The following is a 14,907-nucleotide window of genomic DNA, read 5'->3' as shown; positions in this document are numbered from 1 at the left end:
ACGGGAACCCTCTTGCACTGTTCGTGGGAATGCAAACTGGTGCAGCTACTCTGGAAAACAGTGTGGAGGTTCCTCAAAAAATTAAAAATAGATCTACCCTATGAGCCAGCAATAGCACTGCTAGGAATTTACCCAAGGGATACAGGAGTGCTGAGGCATAGGGGCACTTGTACCCCAATGTTTATAGCAGCACTTTCAACAATAGCCAAATTATGGGAAGAACCTAAATGTCCATCAACTTATGAATGGATAAAGAAATTGTGGTTTATATACACAATGGAATACTACATGGCAATGAGAAAGAATGAAATCTGGCCTTTTGTAGCAACATGGATGGAACTGGAGAGTGTTATGCTAAGTGAAATAAGTCATACAGAGAAAGACAGATACCACATGTTTTCACTCTTATGTGGATCCTGAGAAACTTAACAGAAGACCATGGGGGAGGGGAAGGGGAAAAACAAAAAAAAAAGGTTAAAGGGGGAGGGAGCCAAAACATAAGAGACTCTTAAAAACTGAGAACAAACTGAGGGTTGATGGGGGGTGGGAGGGAGCGGAGGGTGGGTGTTGGGTATTAAGGAGGGCACCTGTTGGGATGAGCACTGGGTGTTGTATGGAAACCAATTTGACAATAAATTTCATATTAAAAATAAATAAATAAATAAATAAATAAATAAAATAATACTTAAATGGGGAAAAATAAAATATAAAGGATACATCAAAGGCATATAAAAATTATTTTCTTTCTATATTATATCTAAAGTGTCTATAAGATTTGAATAGATGAAATAACTTGTTTAAAGAAAAAAATAAAAAATAAAAGAGCAAACAAAGTATCTCATAAGTTTCCTCAACTGCAAATTCTCTGAGATTTTTATGCCTGATGTAGAAGTTTCTGAAGATGAGTATCTTGACCTATTTCAACCACCATGACCTCCTAACTTTGTTCTGAACAAGCTGTGGAGCAGTATTAGAAAATCTAAGCGGTTAAAAAAATTTTTTTCTACATTTTTCAGAGAGAGAGAGAGAGAATGAGCAGGGGAGGGGCAGAGAGAGAGGGAGAGAGAGAGTCCCAAGCAGGCCCTGTGCTGTCAGTGCAGAGCTTGATCATGAACTATGAGATAATGACCTGAGCCAAAGACAAGAATCAGACAATTAACTGACTAAGCCACCCAGGAGCCCCTAAGCAGTGTTTAATTGATAAAATCTGATACTTGACATTTAAAGCACAGCAACTTGAAAATCTGTGAAGTAAGTTAAATTGATATAGTAACTGAGTGTGGAATTTAGAACTAAAAGGAACCTGAGAATGTATTTTAGGGCTCTTTGCCAATGTTCAGGAAAGACTCCTATCTCCTTGCTAGGCCCCCAAATAGTTGATAGATTATTTTTATAAGGCACAAAAAGTTTAGAACTTGGAAAAGCAGATATCAAAATAGTTTTTCAATAATGTCCCTTTTATTTTGGAGGTAATAAGTAATAAGCGGATACTATCTGAACAGGTTTGTTAGCTCTCTACTAGTGAGGTTTCTTTCTATAAGCCAATTCATATATCCCAGGAGAATCTCCATGGCTCCCCACTCCGCCCTGTCAAGAATGCTTACAAAGTCAAGTTGTGTATACAACCTGCTCACTGCATCTCTCCTCATCAGTAACCTGCCTTCCTCTTTTATATCCCAAACAATTCATAGTAATGACACCCAATTATAACTTGTCCTTTTGAATTTGGGGTGCCGAAAGGCAGGCTTCTTCTACTTTCTAGTAAAGATATTAACAGGCATCCAAAACTTTTCATAACATAGCTCACGATATGAAAGCTTCAGACCAGCTCATGCATTCATTTTCTCTCCTTGTGTAGATTTTTCTCTTCTTACAGAACTTATGTAGATTATTTCTTTGGTACCAAAAGTCCCAAGCCCTGTAACACTGTGTGTTCTTAGATGCCATTTGTCCAATCCATCTTCTTTCCCAATGAAGGAAGAATAGTTACTGGGCAAATGATCTGGAAGCACATTCACCTGCAAGTCAGGGTTGCTTAAAGACCAGGCTAGCGCACCTTCTAAACTACCACTGGAATCACCTTCACAGCACCCTCCACAGATGTTTGATTATGGAGCTTCTGCCTGAACCCCTGGAACGAGCAAGCCAGGGAGAGAGGAGCGCTCTCCGTACTTCCAAAGTGTCTCTTCACGTTGAAGTATTATGTTGAACCCTCTACTCTAATGATTCTTCCGTTGTCTTAGCTTTGCTTCTGGAGTCTGCCAAGAAAATATCCTCTCTTTATGTCCATTTCCATACACTATGACCTGTGTCCTTTTTTTCCCCCTTACACAGACCCTTTTTAAGCCCTTTTTTAAAACTCTACGTTCTCAGGAAGTGGTGTCAGCATTGAAGAGGTTTCACGTATCAGTTACTAGAATCACATTAGCTTTAAAGGAAATGAAATTACTTCTGCAACTGCAGAGACTAAGAGGAAAATTAAGTTTGTGATGACTTCCAGCTTGAAGCAAATTCATTTACACACACACGCACACACTGCCCTACTATCTATCACTGCTCTGATTTCATCTGTGACCTAGTTTGTGGCTTCCAAAACTTTACACTGCTGTGGGAAGCTCATTCTTAAAGATATTTAGCTTTCTTACATTATACTTTATATAAAACTTTGGCTATATGTGAGGCTTCCCATTTATCTCAATATCTCATCAACACTGTGATTTTTTTTAATTAAAAATTTCCACTTGGCAGTTCAAGAATTTTGAAACAATAAGATACACATGATACTGAAAATGGGTAATGAAAAATCTTAGTTGAAATGTATTTAATCCACCAGTTCCTCACCCCCATGGATTCAGACTGTGACCTGAGAGAAAAATCCCAATCACATGCAACTGTTTGCCATTTCATTGAGGTTTGCATATTACCCACTGCGAATGAGGGGCAATTATTTTAAATAATTTTTTATTACACACAAAATTGGAAGGTGTTCCACTTACTAATTAAAAATCATCCCTTGATTTTTTTAAAATCATCTTTTGATTTAAAAGCCAATGTATCCAGAAGAAGTTCTGAACTGATTTTTATACATTTTATCTGCAACCTGAAGACCAGGATTATAGCCTAATATAGTAGCAATGGGATATTTTAAAGACAAGCCATGACAGTCAAGTGTCATTCAACTGACTTGTTAGAAGTATCCACTCTCACGTCCCTTGTTGCTCATAGTTTCATAGGATTCCAACCTTAGGGCAAACTACCACACATTTCTTCCTGAGAACACACTCTGAAGACACCCATGCCTTTTTCCTTGCTAACAATAATCCTGAAGTGACATTGTTTGTAATGAAGGGACAAGAAACCTCAGCAGAATGTCTCACTTGTACATACATGTTTTTATTTAACAGAAAAGATGACTCCACAGGCTGAGTGTTCTGCACCTGAGACCCTAGCTCAGGAAGAAGAGCATCAGATGCAGAGAATGATGGCAAAGCGTTCGAAAATCATCAAGGAGCTGATTCAGACGGAAAAAGACTACCTCAATGATCTAGAGCTGTGCATTAGGGAAGTGGTTCAGCCCTTGAGAAATAAACAGGTAAATGCGACTTTGAGGGTCTCCCCCCCCGCCACCATATCCTAAATAGGATGACCAGCACCGTGAAACCCAATCACCCAAGTGGTAGTATCTGCTGCAGGGCGGGTGGAGTGATGGGCCTTTTTCCTGGAGTCCCCGGTTTGGGGTGATCCCGGGTGTCATCAGACCCACATTTCTTGTGTCAGCAGAGGGACACCCAGATTCCTTCCATTTGGCCAGGGAAACTGTATTCTAAAATATGGGGGAAAGGAAGTTCATGGTTTCCATCATTTTGAAATTTCTTTGTGTTCCTCCTTGGATTCTCATGGAACTGATAACAAAATGTGAGCAAATAGGTTTCCAGTTCAGGAACAAAGCACTTGATCTGATTCAAAGATGATCCAGGATTTGGAAGAAAAAAATATTGTGTCCCTCCCTCCCCCCCATACATTGAGAGCTCAATTAAACTTACGATTATTCAGCAAAGTAAAATTCAACATAGAAACCAACCTGAATGTAAGGTAACACTTGAAGTGTTTATAAGTTAATCATTCTCCTTTTTAATCAAAGGCTTTTCAGGGTATTTCTTGTAAGGAATTAGAGTATAGGTACAAAGATATTTGATTCATATATAGGTGCATGTATATACACACACACACAATTTGCATGAACATAAACTCACACATATATCTGGCTCTTTTCATCCATTCAACACATTTATTAAGTTCCTGATGTGTACTCGGCACTGTTCCCAGCACTGGGGTTACAGTTCAGTACAAAACAAAGTTCTGCCCTTATGGGGTTTGCTTTCTAGTGGGGGAGAGGAAGAGTCAGACAATCAATAATAAATGAATGAACAAATGAGTAAAAAAATAAATAAATAAATACAAATTAAGATATAATAGATGGCGTTAAGTATAGCAGAGATAGTTTTCTCATCATTAGTTTATGTGCAGACAAGGGATGGGGCATGGGCACAGAGGGGTGATGTTTCTATTTCAAACACCATCGTAAATGTAGACCTTTCCAATGGGGGAACGTTACAGCAAAGAATTGAAAGGGGAAAAGGTGCTCCAGGCTGAGGGAGAACAAGAGCAAAGCAGAGGATAACCTGAGGAGTGATAACCTGATCACTGAGGGGGATAAATGGTCCTCACACACAATCGAACTGATATACAAAAGCATAAACTACCAAGGAAAGATGATCAGAATTCCACTACTTAAAGATAATCACCATTCACATGGTTGGGAACATCCTTGCAGGCATCAGTTGGGACGTTTACACACACACACACACACACACACACACACACACACACAAAATCACACATATATTTTTACATAAATGTAACAAAAACTACACATGCTATTTTATAGCATACTTGTCTCATTCAGCAATCTGTTTGATGTTTCTGGCCATGACTACTGATACTTATAAATGTTTTTCTACTGTTACTGATGCTGAGACACACTTATGTTTTGGGTGTGGTCACCTTATCTCCTTAGAATAAATTCCTAGAAGTGGAATTGCTAGGTCAAAGGGTATACACATGTAGCATTTTGACAAAAAATTTTCCAGCTGACAACCAAAAAGTTCATACCATTCTCATTTTCGTTTTCATTAACAGTGCTTGAGAAGTCAGAATACCTTTTTATATATTCATTATCCATTTGTATTCTCTTAAATCCCTATTCATATTCATGTCTCTTGCCCTTTTAAAAAAATATATGGTTTGTCTTTTTCTTATTGTTTTACAAAATCTCTTTATATATTAGAGATGTTCTTTTTTCATCCTGCATGTTACAACTAATTTTCTCAGTTTGTCTTTTGCCTTCTAACCTGTTTAAGGTTAAAAAGTTAAAACCTTGTTTAAGGTTTATTCATTTGATTTTGCCATGTTTAAGTGATCGAATATATTTAACTTTATGGATTCTGGGCTTGGCATCTTAATATTTTTATAATCATGGGGTACATGTTAAGATGTACCCCATGATTATAAAAATATTGCCAGCCAGTTGTCTCAACTTCAATTATTACATCTTTCACCCAGTACTTACAATATGCAGAAGCAGAGTTTATGTTTCTTTTTCTTTCTAAAATTTTTTAATTTTTTTTAAATTTATTTTTGAGACAGAGAGACAGAGCATGAGCAGGGGAGGGGCAGAGAGAGAGAGAGGGAGACACAGAATCCGAAGCAGGCTCCAGGCTCTGAGCTGTCAGCACAGAGCCCGACGTGGGGCTCAAACCCACAAATCGTGAGATCATGACCTGAGCCAAAGCGCCCCCAGAATTTATGTTTCTTAACATAAGACTCCTCCAAGAAATACTAGAAAAAAATATCTGGCCTAGAAATTAGGAAAAAGCAGTGTCGATCAAGGTGACCTTAGATATAGAAGTTGGGTTTGGTTTGATTTAAGACAATGTATGAAGAAGGAATTTTTCCTTCATAGGAAGTTACCTTTAGTTTTACTCCCTCCTGGCTTTCAATAGGTACTTAGTATCTGTCAGGCCCTGTTCCAAAGGCCTCATTTGTATGCTCATTTAATCCTCTCACAGTTCTCACGTTGGAAGGTAACTGGTGGCTGTCTGAATCTGGAAATTTCTTATTTATTCTGTAAGAGTAGGAACAACAAAAATGGTCATGATAAAAAGTCATTCTCTAGTTACATTGCTAACTCTATAAAAATATGTTTGAATTTTTTTTTCTTTTAATATAAACTAGCTGTGTCTCCTATAACTGCTGCTCTGGCAGTTATATATTTTTTGAAGTTTACTTATTTATTTTGAGAGAGTGCATGCAAGTGGGGGAGGGGGAGGGAGAACATGAGAGAGACTGAAAATCCCAAGCAAGCTCAGGTGCTATCAGCACAGTGACTGACTTGGGGCTCAAACCTGACCCGAAACCAAGAACTGGATGCTTAATCAACTGAGCCACCTAGGCACCCCTGTTCTAGCAGAAATTTATACTTATTAATAAAATGTTTATTTACATACCTCTTAAAATGTTGATTTGAAATGCACCTAGCGTCAGACTCTACCACTATCTACCTTCTCTTACGGTGAGCTTTTACCATCACTCCTATTCTCTGAAAAATTTAGAACCTAGCCCGACATCAATGTCAGATGATTTCAATATTCAGGCAAATGACGCACACAAACCTTGGGGCCTCTCCCCCAATTTCTTGCTCACATTCTGGGATCTTTGCCTCAGCCCCATGTCAGCCCTTCACTCCAGGCCCATCACCTAGAGCTGCCCTTACCTTTACTTCTCCCCTTCAGAACCGGAATTTCAGACTTAGCATTTTCTAACTCTCACGTCCTGTCTCCCAGCACACTCCCACTGGTTTCCTCTCCCTGACAAGTTTCTGATGCCATCGGACGTCCATGCTATTGACCTCACCACCTTTTCACCCTTCATCGATAGCCTACACCTGATTTCATTAACACAGGCCCTCCATTATAATCACTGCTTGCAGATGAACTCAATTCCCTCTCCTCCCTCTCTTTCCATTTACTTGCCTGGAAAAAAACCCCAAAACCAAAAACCAACTACCCTTGATGAAGTTCAATTTTCTGCCTACTTTACATCTTGACCCATGCAGCTGGAACCAATGTCTTCTACAGTTCATGGCCATTTTCTTCCGGTGGGGTGCCCAGTAATGTCTCTGAAAGGACTCTCACATCTTTCTCCTCACATCTCAGACACTCCCTCTTCTGTCCCAACTCTTAGCTAATATCCTTTCTCACCATTTCATTGAGAAAATAGGCACAATAAGAAGATACACACTGTCCCAACACCACGCCTATCAACCTACCTGCATTTCTATCCTTATAGCCTGGCTAATGGTTCTGCTTCTAATTAAGGACAACCTTCTATCCCCTCAGGCTTCCTCAAGGATATCATTCCTGCCGGTGTCCTTTCTCTTTTCTGTATATTGACTTTATCTCCACATTGGATCATTCTCATCAGCATTACCTGCTGTCCTAAAAAAAAAAAAAAGAAAAAGAAAGAAAGAAAGAAAGAAAGAAAGAAAGAAAGAAAGAAAGAAAGAAAGAAAGAAAGAAAAACTCTCACTTGACTCTAAAAGAATTGGCTATATTCTCTGTCCTTCTCTTTTAAAGTTGGACATGAAGGGCACCTGGGTGGCTCAGTCAGTTAAGCGTCCAACTCTTGGTTTTGGTTCAGGTCATGGTCTCATGGTCTTGTGAGTTCAAGCCCCATGTCGAGCTCCGCGCTGATAATGCTGCTGACGGTGCAGAACCTGCTTGGTATTCTCCATCTCCCTCTCTCTCTGCCCCTCCCCCAGGTGTGCTGTCTCTGTCTCTCTCAAAAGTAAAAAAACTTAAAAAAATTTTTTTAAGTTGGATGTGAAATATTTAATATGTGTAAAACGATGTGTGATTAAGACATTCAAAATAAACTCAATGTACCAAGAATCTGTCCCTGTGATGAGTTAATGATTAATATAAAAAAAGACAACATATAAGAAATGCCCACCTTTTAATTCATAACACATTTTTGTATCAAATGGAATAAGAAGTTTATTTAATGTGCAAATGTTCTCAACTTTAAACCATCTACCACACTGGTGAATTAAACTGGCCCCACCAATATAATATGCCATTGCTCAGCTGTAATCTTTTATATGCATTCCAATCTTTGTGTTTTGGCTTTTGTTGTTTTTCTTATTTTTTGCTTCTTGTGTAACCTTTACAAGCAGTTCTCAGAATTGGTGTTTCACCCATGTAAAATAAAATGTTTCCGTCGTGGTGACATGTAGTTTATTTAGCATGTTTAACTTACTCTTCAATACTTTGAATTACTGTTCTCGCACTTCGAACTCCTATTTTCCCCTTGTTATTCTATTCAGATTGTTTATAGCTTGCTCATTTTTCACATCTGGTACTTGTCTCTTTGTTTAGATATCTTTTCAGTGCTCTCTGTCTGGTCTCATTGTCGACATTGGTTTCAGTCTAGTGGTCACTTTGTCCTCTCTACTAATGTTGAAATACTAGTTATTCAGAGGTTTTTCAGAATTCTCATGTCAGACCCACCTTTCCCCTCACTTCTTAATGCTTTAACCTTGACTAAGTAAATAGATGCTCAAGGGGCGCCTGGGTGGCTCAGTCAGTTAAGCATCTGATTCTTGATTTCAGTTCATGTCATGATCTCATGGTTCGTGGATTCAAGCCCCACAATAGGCTCAGCGCTGACAGTGTAGAGCCTGCTTGGATTTCTCTCTTCTGCCCTTCCCCTGTTTGTGCCCTCTCTTTCTCTCTCTCTAAAAATAAAAAAACAAAAAACTTTAAATAGATGCTCAGGAATTCAGACGAAACATCTATGAATGCCAAGGTAGTTAATTTATGCCATGAGTTTATTTGCCACCTTTTCGATGTTCATTAGCTCCTTTGTGTCCTCGCTTCCTTTCTAACCGTTTAAATACCAAAGTCTTTGCATACGAACCGCTTGTCACCAGTTAGTGTCGAAATTTATAAATTAGTATAGACAGTGTTTATGTAACCAGGGGAACGATCTGCAAACCATGCTGAGAAACCTGAGGCAACGTAAATAAATATTATACATGTACAAGTTAGAGTGGAAGAGAACTTTGGGAAGTCATCCGGTCCGTGTCTTTCCTCTTGGTGAGAAGACTGTCTTTGCTCTATTGTACCTCCTCCATGATTTCTTTCTCTAAGTCTGATTCATGTCTTTTCAGTCCAGGAAGACACAAGTTAGCCTAGGAGAATGAAAATTGGAAGGAGGAAGTTGAAAACTGAGAAAAGCACTAGGTTATTTGAGTGAACTTGCACGAATGAGTCAGTGTGCTAATGAATGTCTAGACCCAGCCCTTGAGTGACGATCATGGGTACAAATCTTAATTTTAATGTCAAGCCTTTTCTATACATAAAACTTCACCTAACTGAAATCAGGATCAAACTCAACAGTTACATCTTCCTTAATAGCAGCATTGTGAGAGGTTTTGCAAAGAGGGCAAAAATTATTGACAACATTCAGTGTTGAAACATTTAGTGGGAAAACAGGTTCTGATTACTTATTATCCAAACAGGGCAAGAGGCGAGACTATACATTTTTGGCAGTAAGTCAAAATAAATCAAAATCTGGGCAAACTAATCTAACAATGGAAAAGAGTTTTGTGGGTAAGGAAAGGACCAAAAAGTGATTGGACAGAGTAGTTGGAAGAATCTAAACACATGTTTTAATTTTTATTCGTTTTCAATTATTTCTTTAATTTAAAAAATTTACATAATAAAAAAATTCCAAAGATCTCAAAGACACAATAGTATCTTATAGTACTCAATTTCCTTCTCTAGAGGCAAACACCATTACTAGCTTCTTTTTACCCTTCCAAGGGTATAAACATATATATTTGGATGCACGTTTAGTAGGTTTTTATATATGTAGTGTTATATTTATTTATTTTGGATTTGCTCATATCACCTAACCTTTGAATTATGAAATTTTGTGTTCTCAGAAAGGACAAAAATAATCTATAATTTTGTGTTGACAAGGGTTCAATTGGAATTTTCTGTTAAAATTTGGATACCCCACATAGCAGTAAGTTTGTAAATAATTTTTTTAACTGTTTTTATTTTGAGAGAAAGAGAGAGTGTGTGAGCATGAGCAGGGGAGGGGCAGAGAGAGGAAGAGAATCCCAAGCAGGGTCCATGCTCAGAGCATCTAGCTGGACGCAGGGCTGTATCTCATGAACCGTGAGATACCTGAGTATCTCAGTAACCTGAGTCGAAATTGGGAGTCGGACGCTTAATCAACTGCTCCACCCAGGTGCCCCATTAAAGTTTCTTTATTTATTTTGAGAGAGACAGAGAGAGTGCGAGTGGGGGAGGGGCAGAGAAAGAAAGAGAATCCCAAGCAGGCTCTGAGCTACCAGCGCAGAGTCTGACGCAGGACTCAAACTCACAAAACCATGAAATCATGACCTGAAATGGTGAGCCAAAATCAAGAGTTGGATGCTTAAGTGAATGAGCCACCGATGTGCCCTGTACATAATTTTTATTAGGCAGAATATATAGGTGAAAATAATCACCTATAGCTCTACCACTTAGAAATAAGTACTATAAATACAATATTTGTGTTTATTGACTAGGCATATACAGACATACCCAAATAGTTTGTGAAATTGGAATCATACCACATATACCATTATGGAATCCCTTCTCCCTGGAAAATATATTTACATGTTATATTTTTAACCACAGATAACAAATATTAATTTAAATGGACAACATTATTCTTTTATTTATTGGGGGACCATAAATTTGAGGAGAACAATGTCAATGCTCTTTCTGGATGCAGAGCCCCCACTTGGAAAATGGTGCCCACCAGTATTATCCTGCAGGTCTAGGTGAGCAGTGGGGTGTCCAGTGTCATGATGGCAGGGACTATCTTACATCTAGCAATCGTCTTGTATGACATATGTGACATTTAGCACACTGTTTTGACATACTATCATACCTCTCTCTCAGGGTCTGAAGAGGATAAGGCAGGTCCTAAAATAGGGAAACATAAAAGACAGGGAATTAGAAAGGACAAATCCCCAACTTGCCTTTTTTTTTCCCCAAAGGGGCAGGGAAAGGAGAGGATCCCAAGGCCCACGGCATTCAGCTTCCTGCTCTGCTTCCCACCCCAGTGAGGTTGCTGTAGTTTAAACTATGATGTCAGCCCTGATTCAGAAACTTATGCAGGAAGGGGGCTTGCCAAGTTCCCAGAGCCCAATGTAGATCAAAGCATCTCAGAAAGGAGACTGGAGGAGGGGGCATAAATGCATTATAATCATGAAATACTGTTCAAATATTGTGTTATCATAAAAACCTATATACAACAAAAAGATGGCCATGGCCCAATTTGTGTTGTATGAATTTAAGCTATAGTCACTACATTTTAGTTTGGTAAATGATTTTTATATCCCTTTGGCGTTTGCTGTGTTTTTAATGACCCCCACCTCACCAGAGTGAGCCCATATATTGCTGTTCTATATAAAGGGGATTGTAGCTTCAGCACATGTTCTGGAAATCATTCAGGCTTCCTTCCATTTCCTCCTCTCTCTTCTTTGAGGTTTCTAGTTGGACATTCCTGGTGTCTGTCTTGACAGCTCAAAGCTGGCTTCTACCCCAGCAGTTTCTAGCCTCTGGCTGCCTCGCTATGTGAACAATGCTCCTGTTGAGTTACAAAGCACCCAGATGCTGTGCAGCAGTTCCGGAGGACTGCCTGCTTGGCTCTCAGTTGTAGTTTTGCCCCCGGATTCACTCTCAGAGATTATACTCAATTCTGTCTGAATCCCCTCCACATCCTCCCCACCCCAACCCAGCTCCAAACAGAGAAAACCAAACTTCCCACTTCCCCAAGAGAAGAATTCAAGCAATGTAATGAAATTTTGCTACTCTCCCTGAACAAAGGACAGAATTACAGTGGTGAACTACAGTTAGTTCACTGGAGCACAAGATAAAAGAACCAAGGCAGAAATATTTTATCTAGTAACTATTAAAATATACTCAGCTTTCCATAAATAGAGAGATGATAGATAATTAGAGCTTCTTAAAGCTATTTCCTAAAACTTTAGCTGCATAACAAATAGAGGAAACCATAGGTGAGCAAATCTATTTTGTCATGAATTTTTAAGTGTCCTAGAAGGACTCTTGCCAAATCGTCTTCTCTGGCTGTCGCCTTCACTAAATGACTTGTAGTGTTGCCAGAAGTCATGGTCATTCATTGTTGCTTAATAGGCAACCATGCAATCTTTTTCCCTCTTACTTTTTCTCTATCACCCAGCTACTTTTTTTTTTTTTACCTAACTTTTTAGAGCAATTTTAGGTTCATAGCAGAGTTGAGAGAGAAGATACAGATAATCCCTAGCCCCACATATGCATAACTTCCCCCATTATCAACATCCTCCATGAGAGTGTCCCATTTGTTACAGCTGATGAACCTACACTGATACATCATTATCACCCACAGTCCATAGTTTATGGTTCATTGTTGGTATTGTCTATGGGTTTTGACAGATATATGATGACGTATATCCATCATTATGGTATCATGAAGAGTATTTTTACTGCTCTAAAAATCCTCTGTGCTTTACCTGTTCATCCATCCTCAGTCCCAGTCAATGGCAGTCACTGATCTTTTTACTATCTCCATGGTTTTGCCTTTTCCAGAATGTCATAAAGTTGAAATCATACAGTATGTCCAGGTATACCTCATTTTATTATGCTTTCCTTTATTGTACTTTACAGATCATGTTGTTTTTTTTTATAAGTTGAAGGTTTGTGGCAACCCTGGGCCAGGCAAGTCTATGGATGTTATTTTTCTATCAGCATTTGCTCACTTCATGTCTCTATATCACATTTTGGTAATTCTTGCAATATTTCAAATTTTTTCATTATTATTGTTTTTGTTATGGTTATCTGTGATCAGTGATTATGACTCAGTGCAAGCTCAGATTATGTTTAGCATTCTATTAGCAATAAGGTATTTTTAAGCTAAGGTATGTTCATTGTTTTGTAGACATAATTGTATTGCATACTTAATACACTGTAGTATAGTGTAACCATAACTTTTATATGCACTGGGGAATCAGAAAATCCATTTGACTCATTGTATTGTGATATTCACTTTGTTGTGGTAGTCTGGAAAGAACCAAACCTGCAACATCTCTGAGATATTCTTGTATATTTTTCAGGCTTCTTTCACTTAGTAACATTCATTTTAGTTAGCTTCATGTCTTTTCATGGCTAAATAGCTCATTTTGTTTTAGGGATGAATATTATTCCATTGTCTGGATGTGCCACAGTTTACTTACACTTAGTAATATTCATTTTAGTTTCCTTCACATCTTTTCATGGCTTAATAGCTCATCTCTTTTCAAGGCTGAATATTATTCCATTGCCTGGATTTATGCATTCACCTACTGAAGGACATCTTGGTTGCTTCCAAGCTTAGGCAATTATGAGTAAAGCTTCTATAAACATCCATGTACTGAATTTTGTGTGGACATAAGTTCATTTGGGCAAAAGCGAAAGGGTACAACTGTTGGATTGTACAGTAAGAATATATTTAGTTTCATAAAAAGCTATCAAGCCGTCTTCTGAAATGGCTGTATTATTTTGCATTCCCCCAGCGGTAAGAGTTCCTGTTGCTTCACATCCTCTGAAGCCTTTGGTGTTGTGAGTGTTCAGATATTGGCCATTCAAATAGATGTGTAGTGGTACCTCATGGTTGTTTTGGTTTGCATTTTTCTCATGACTTATGATGTGGAATCTTTTCATATACCTATTTGCCATGTGTATATCTTCTTTGTTGAGATGTCCATTAAGGTCTTTGGCTTATTTTTAAATCGTGTTGTTTGTTTTCTTATTGTCGAATTTTGAGAGTTCTTTGCATATTTTGAATAATAGTCCCTTATCAGATATGTCTTTTGCAAATAATTTCCCTCACTCTGTGCTTTGTCTTCTCATTCTCTTGATACTGTCTTTCACAGAGAAGTTTTTAATCTTAATAAAGTCCAACGTATCAATTATTTCTTTCATGGATCATGCCTTTGGTGTTGTACTTAAAAAGTCATCACTGTACCCAAAGTCATCTAGGTTTTCTCCTATTTTATCCTCTAGGCATTTTTAATTTTGCATTTTACATTTAGGTCTGTGATCTGTTTTGAAATTTTGTGAAGGATATAAGGTCTGTGGGTAGATTCACTTTTTTACATGTAGATGTCCGGGTTTTCCACCATGATTTTTTGAGAACACTACCTTTGCTCCGTTGTATTGCTTTTGCTCCTTTGTCAAGAATCAGTTGACTATGGGTCTATTTCTGAGCTCCCTATTCTGTTCCATTGAACTATTTGCCTATTATTTTGCCAATACGCTTAATTACTGCAGCTTAATAGTAAGTCTTGAAGTCAGGTTGTGTCAGTCTTCCAACTTCGTTCTTCTCTTTCAAAACTGAGTTGGCTATTCTGGGTCTTTTTCCTCTCCGTATAAACTTTAGAATCAGTTTGTCAATATCGACAAAATAACTTGCTGGGACTTTGATTAGGATTGCACTGAATCTATAGATCAGGTTGGTAAGAAGTGACATCTTGACAATAGTGAGTCTTCCTATCCATAAAGTTGAAATATCTCTCCATTTATTAAGTTCTTTAATTTTGTTCATCAGAATTTTATAGTTCCCTCCTCTAAGTCCTGTACATATTTTGATAGATTTATATCTAAGTATGCCAATTTTTGGAGTGGTAATGCAAAGGGTATTGTGTCTTCAATTTCAAATTCCACTTGTTCATTGCTAGTATACAGAAAAGCA

The 14,907-nt window shown here is 38.1% G+C and overlaps 1 protein-coding gene across 2 annotated transcripts in view; it reads left to right on the top strand.

The window, feature by feature from the left end:
- ARHGEF38 (Rho guanine nucleotide exchange factor 38) overlaps positions 1-14,907 on the top strand; it is a 130,302-nt gene that overhangs the window by 34,193 nt on the left and 81,202 nt on the right. For both annotated transcript variants that reach the window (XM_042984087.1, XM_007080941.3), the window contains exon 2: positions 3,405-3,592. In XM_042984087.1, the coding sequence (XP_042840021.1) occupies positions 3,405-3,592 (188 nt within the window). The remainder of the gene's footprint in view (positions 1-3,404; positions 3,593-14,907) is intronic.

Source organism: Panthera tigris, chromosome B1 (assembly GCF_018350195.1).
Source record: "Panthera tigris isolate Pti1 chromosome B1, P.tigris_Pti1_mat1.1, whole genome shotgun sequence".
NCBI lineage: Eukaryota > Metazoa > Chordata > Mammalia > Carnivora > Felidae > Panthera > Panthera tigris.
The sequence above is the reverse complement of the archived record's forward strand: the minus strand, read 5'-3'. Positions and strand labels throughout refer to the sequence as shown.